General features: G+C 42.6%; 2 protein-coding genes across 2 annotated transcripts in view; one reads left to right on the plus strand and one right to left on the minus strand.

Moving 5' to 3' along the window:
- The window catches only part of LOC106813363 (uncharacterized protein C1orf43 homolog), a gene marked incomplete at its 5' end in the record, with an annotated part of 17,775 nt that extends 13,612 nt beyond the window's left edge, over positions 1-4,163 (minus strand). Inside the window, one exon of the mRNA XM_014817496.1 lies at positions 4,071-4,163. Within this exon, the coding sequence (XP_014672982.1) occupies positions 4,071-4,163 (93 nt within the window). The remainder of the gene's footprint in view (positions 1-4,070) is intronic.
- Positions 4,164-4,492: 329 nt separating this feature from the next.
- LOC106813362 (5-formyltetrahydrofolate cyclo-ligase-like) overlaps positions 4,493-5,666 on the plus strand; it is a 5,151-nt gene continuing 3,977 nt past the window's right edge. Inside the window, exon 1 of the mRNA XM_014817495.1 lies at positions 4,493-4,639. Coding sequence (XP_014672981.1) covers positions 4,526-4,639 — 114 coding nt within the window. The 5' untranslated portion in view covers positions 4,493-4,525. The remainder of the gene's footprint in view (positions 4,640-5,666) is intronic.

Below are 5,666 nucleotides of genomic sequence, written 5' to 3' on the forward strand. Positions count from 1 at the left end.
TGTTGAATGCAAACTGCACAGTTACATTGCGAGATACCTTGGCATTGCTAACAAGCTATCGCAAAACCAGGTAAGTGTCATTTTTCTCATAAAATTTAAAGTTAAGTCATCTTTAGCATTAGTGTTTGTAGCGGAGTATTCCTAATCCTATATGATATATTATTGATATGTTGTGGTGTACACACAGATAAATTGGATCCTTCATCATGATGAGTTGTTTTCAATTAAAGTTAACTGTGGGCTCGCATAGCCCTGTGGATGAAACGTGGACTGAAATATTTTTGATATTTTGTAGCATCATCTGACGTAGTCAGATGCACGCTTGTGAGAATCGCATGATTGTTCCGTCGTTCCGGAGTCCGTCGTGCGTCGTGCGTCCGCCGTCAACAGATGGGCACAAATCTTAACGTCGACGTACGGTCACGATATTCGAGACATGGGGGGGTAATCCGAAACGACGTTGGGAGTCGACAGCTGGGCGTCAAGGTCAAGAGGTGTAAAAGAAGGGCGGACCATTCTCGCCTTAACTTAGGTATAGGGAAGGAAATGCCGAATTGCGCACAAAATCTAAATCGGCTCATCCTTAGGCTCGTGATAGTTCGTTCTTGCGATCATGGTAGGAAAACCACTCACTGTGCCGAAATTGAGGTCACAGGTCAATGGCGCAGAGGGCAGATTTTTAGCACATTTTCTGGGACATCGGTCTGACGCTGAGCGATTTGAAAAACTTATTTTGTTTCAGCGGTGACTACCATTTTTATGGCTTTATTGACGACCGTACACCTGTATACTTTCCGCTGACATGCGAACGAGTAAGGTGCGGATACCTTTTGCCCTTCAAGAGGAGGGTTAAACATTTGATTTGTTGCTCGAGTTAACAAATGGACTGAAACTGCTTTTGCATATTATTAGAGCCATCCTGTCGTGAATGTGAGGCTACATGGGCCACAGTTGTAATTTGGGCAAACCATATTATTAATTTATTATGTGATTGAAAATAGGAGATTTGGGGATATTTTTTTGGGACAACCAGAAATTGTTGCGGACAACCCGATTTGATGCCTGGGTTGTCCGCAGGACAACCACATTTTTTTTCTTATTTCGAGCACTGCGTTAGGGATTTTCGGATGATAATGTCCTCTTTACATTTTCACGGAGAGAAAATTTCCTGCAGGATTTCACGAGATATCTCTGGCGGGAGTAGGTAAGAGCAAAGGCCAGAGTTATAATTCGAACAAGTGAACATTTATATACACATAGATACCAAGATGGAAGCTGTAGGATGTGTATTCGAGCTGTGATGGTTTAAAATAAAGCGAGCGTCGAACGAATTTTTCAATCCCGCTTTCCTACCTGCTCTCTTAGTCTTATTCATGTTGTTTGTGCACGCAGCACAGGGCGGGCGGGCGTGCGGGGTACTTGTGTGTTGCAGATGAGCATTTGACCGGCATTTACAGGTGATTATAGGCGAAATAGAGTAGAGAAACATTAAGACTTTGGTACATTTCGTGTTTATTTACCATTAATTTGTTTATTGAGATGTTCCAAGTGCCTGTGCTCAGGAAGACCTGTGTAGTCCGAGATTTTTCTGACCAATGCCCACACCATGCTGCATCCAACTGCATTTTGGGAAACAACAGAGTAGCGTATTATTTTGGTAGCGTGGTAGTTTCCCAAAATGCAGTTGGATGAACGATGGATGGCCGATGCATGTCGGAGGGAAATTGTTAGCAACAAATTTTCAAATCGAAATACGACTAAGGTAAAAGAGTACAAGTGTACCGGTACTTACCAACGCGAGCAAGCATATAAGTTATCCAGTTTTTGATCTATCTGCGTCAGATCTTGATTGATAGCCCCAATTGTCAGTTTGGAGCGATGAAACAGCGATCCTCGGCGGGATCGGAGAAATTCCACGTTTTGTATAGACAAGTTGCTCTGACGTAACCCACACCAAATCCACCAAAATCGTCGGTGTGGGCATTGGTCAGAGGAATCTTTCTAACCCACACCAAATCCACCAAAATCGTCGGTGTGGGCATTGGTCAGAGGAATCTCGGACTAAGGAGGGTGATACTCCATTACGGCATTAGGAGTGTTCTCAACTTTAATGTCATTAATGGTCAAACGGACAATCATGCGATTCTACAAGCTGCATCTGACTACGTCAGATGAGCTAAAAATATCAAAAATTTACAGTCACGTTTTATCCACAGGGCTATGCGAGCCACAGTAACTTATGAAAACAATCATCATGATGAAGGACCAATTTATCTGTGTGTACCACAACATATCAATAATTATACATATAGGATTAGGAATTACTTCCTGCTACAAAACACTAATGCTAAAGATGACTTAAACATTTAAATTTAGAGAAAAATTGAACTACCTAGTTTTGGATAGCTTTTAGCACCAGGCATACTCGCAATGTAACTGTCAGTTTAGCATCTACATTCCCCACCCCACCCAAAGTTTGGGCCAAACCTAGCCACAAGTTCCCTTCTCGCTTACACTACGTTTAACTCCTACAACGTGTAACAGTCGGAGAGCCTAGTCAGGCTCACAGGCACTTGGGAGTGTTTCAATAAAATATAATGCTAAATAAATACGAAATCTATTTACTACCAAAGTCTTAATGTTTCTATACTCTCTTTCACCTAGTAATTATTGCCGACAATTTCCTGTAAATGCCGTCCAAATGCTCATCTGCAACAAACACTGGCTGCCGCCATTGCTGCCGCTGCACACTGACACATAAATACATAGCAGGTAGGAAAGCGTGCTGCCGAAATTCTCGCGTTCGCTCCCGTTGCGCAGTTTATGTAAATGGCTGCAAGTACAGGGCTATATAGGCGGCGCACTGCATTTTGGGAAACTACCACGCTGCTTTCCAACTCCCGTACGAGCCTCGTCAAAGTTACCAGTGGAGTGTTGCAAAAACGTTGCAGCGTTGCGGCGCAAAAATGAGGTCACGAAGAGCGCCGTTGGGCGTTTCCTGATTCTGACAGCCATTTACATAAACTGCGCAACGGAAGCGAACGCGAGAATTTCGTCAGGCTTTGTGTGATTTCGCGTGACACAGCTCGGTTACGAACAGACAATATGTTTTTATAACAAGTGAACACTGTTCTTCAAATAGAAACAAAGATAGAGTAGAATGGTTGAATATTTGTGTTGTATTCGTGTGAAATCAAGCAAGCGTTGAGCGAATTTTGGCAGCACGCTTTCCTACTGCTTATATATTTATGTGTCCAGTGTGGCAGCGGCAGCAAATTGGGCGGCAGCCAGTGGGGTGGTTTGTTTGGCAGAGTGAGGCATTTGACGGCATTACAAGAAGAATTGTCCCGGCAATAAATAGGTGAAAGAGAGTATGAGAAGAACATTAAGACTTTGGTAGTAAATAGGATTTCGTATTTTAATTTAGCCGATTATAGTTTTCTTGAAAACGCTCCAAGTGCCTGTGGCTTGTGGTCGGGCTAGGCCCAAGACGCCCATCCGGCCCCCGTTAGAGACAGTTTAGGCTTGGCTTAGGGCCCTTTAGGCTGGCGCTCATAACGGGTCCTAAGTGTCCCGCTAGGATACTCTGCCGGAACGTGTAACCTGGGTATGGGTCGGCGGTTAATACCGGAACATGGGACCCCCTGGTAACTATTTCAATATGGTTAGGTTTAGGATAAGGGCTTAAGGGAAACGTAGGCGTAAGGCGACTCCGCTAAGCACTCGTTAGTGAGTAGGCCCGAAGTAACGGTCCGCATATTAAAGATAGTAAACCAAAGGGTACGTCTTTCCCGGTATACCGACCCGAACCCAGGTAAACGTTCCGGCAAGTAAAACCGGGGGGGGGGGAGAGCATAAAGCAACCCTCTGCAGGCGTCTTGACCTCTCGAAAACCCTCCTCTGACCCTCCCGCCAGAGGCCATGAAATTCCCGGTGCAGGGAAATATTCGGTGTCACCCCTGATTGTTAGATGTATTTGCGGTAAATGTATTTTTACGACTAGTAGTAGTAATAGTAGCTAGTACTACTACTAATACTAATAGTAATACCATATCAGAAAATCAACGTACAAATGTTGCGAATGCTATAACGAAAATCAGATTCACGCCCTGACAGCGCCTTCGGAATAAAAGCTCCTCCCGATTCAGTAGCCGTAGAGTTTGTCAGCCATAGCTTATCATTAAAATACGTATGTTACGTTTCGAAATATAAAGATACGCTTTATTAGTACTCTGTTGATACTGAGTATGAGGTTTATATTTATAATGCTTCTTGGTAAACACGTAAACATTTTGGCTACAGGGGACGCCATAATGGATATCATAGAAATATGGATGCCAAATAGTTAAAAGTACGATTTCGAAATGATAGTGACTAGAAAAAGGTCAGGAAACAATGTGTAACAATTATATATATAATAATATATTTACTAATAAATATCAACCTTTTACATATGTTTAATTTTTTATAAATCGTTTTACATTACCTGCCTCTCCGCGTTTTTTGCATTTGCGCCTAATCTAAAATGGCGTCCCCCATAAAGCTTGCCAAAAAAGCTATTCGGAACGAAATTAAACGACGTATTGCCTTATTAAGTGAAGAAGAAAAGAAGCAACAGTCTGAAATTGTGTGCGACAAGGTATAACGATTATTATAGTATTAGGACACGTTTTCAGCAGTTCGGTGCTTCGCCCGAGTTCAACCACAGGCACTTGAAACGTTTCAATAAAATCATAGATGGCCAGAAAAATCAATACGCAAATATAATACTAAACTGAGTAGTAAAGTACTAGAAAATTCTTAAATGAAACAGTAATGTCTTCCTTTTCACCGGCTATTATTGCCGACAGTTTCCTGTTTTCATTCGCCGTGTAAATGCTCTTAACTGCACACACACTGAGGGAAACGCCCGTCATTGCTCACTGTGCACAGTGGAGTCGTTAATAATAATATATCATATCTTACACCCTTGTTGCCAACAGTGGAGCCCAAATGGCGGGCCGTTAGTGTGTGGGTGGGGCATAGCGCATTTTACCACGGAATTGAGCAGGAAAAACTGTCCCGGCAATAATAGGTGAAAGGAAACATTATGTTTTCAATTAAAGGAACTTTTGTAAGTCGGCTAGTAATTCATATTTCGTAATTAATTTAGCATTATATTTTATTGAAGAAAGTTGGAATTATTACCCGAACCGTCGGGCGCCGCGCCAGTGAAGAAAATCGAAATTCGGTACAACGACCGTGGAAAGCCGTCCCGATGCCATTACTGTGGCATTTAGCCCAGAATGCTTCAAAGTCTGGAAAATAGTTGGACAGAACCGCAATTCCCAATAGAGGATTTTTTTATTTTCCTCTGCCCTTTTTCTCCTGTAATTTTCTTTATATTGTATTTTGGTTGTTTACGTTTCGTTGGCGCCATTAAAATTATATTTGGTTTATTTTTGGCATTAAAATTGGTCCCCGCCTATTATAATTATTTTATCCTTTTGGTTTATGGTTTTCCGTCCGCTATGGCCCAAACCCGGGGACCGCACTGAAGAAAATTTCCGAGCTTCGGCAACACTCGACCCGGTGAACGTCCCAAATCGATTAAGTGCGCCAGCAGAATGCGCAGGGCAGGAATAGAAACATGGCCGGGCCCAATCTTTTCTAGTCAATGTTTTTTC

Source organism: Priapulus caudatus, unplaced genomic scaffold, assembly GCF_000485595.1.
Source record: "Priapulus caudatus unplaced genomic scaffold, Priapulus_caudatus-5.0.1 Scaffold759, whole genome shotgun sequence".
In the NCBI taxonomy this organism is placed as follows: Eukaryota; Metazoa; Priapulida; class Priapulimorpha; order Priapulimorphida; family Priapulidae; genus Priapulus; species Priapulus caudatus.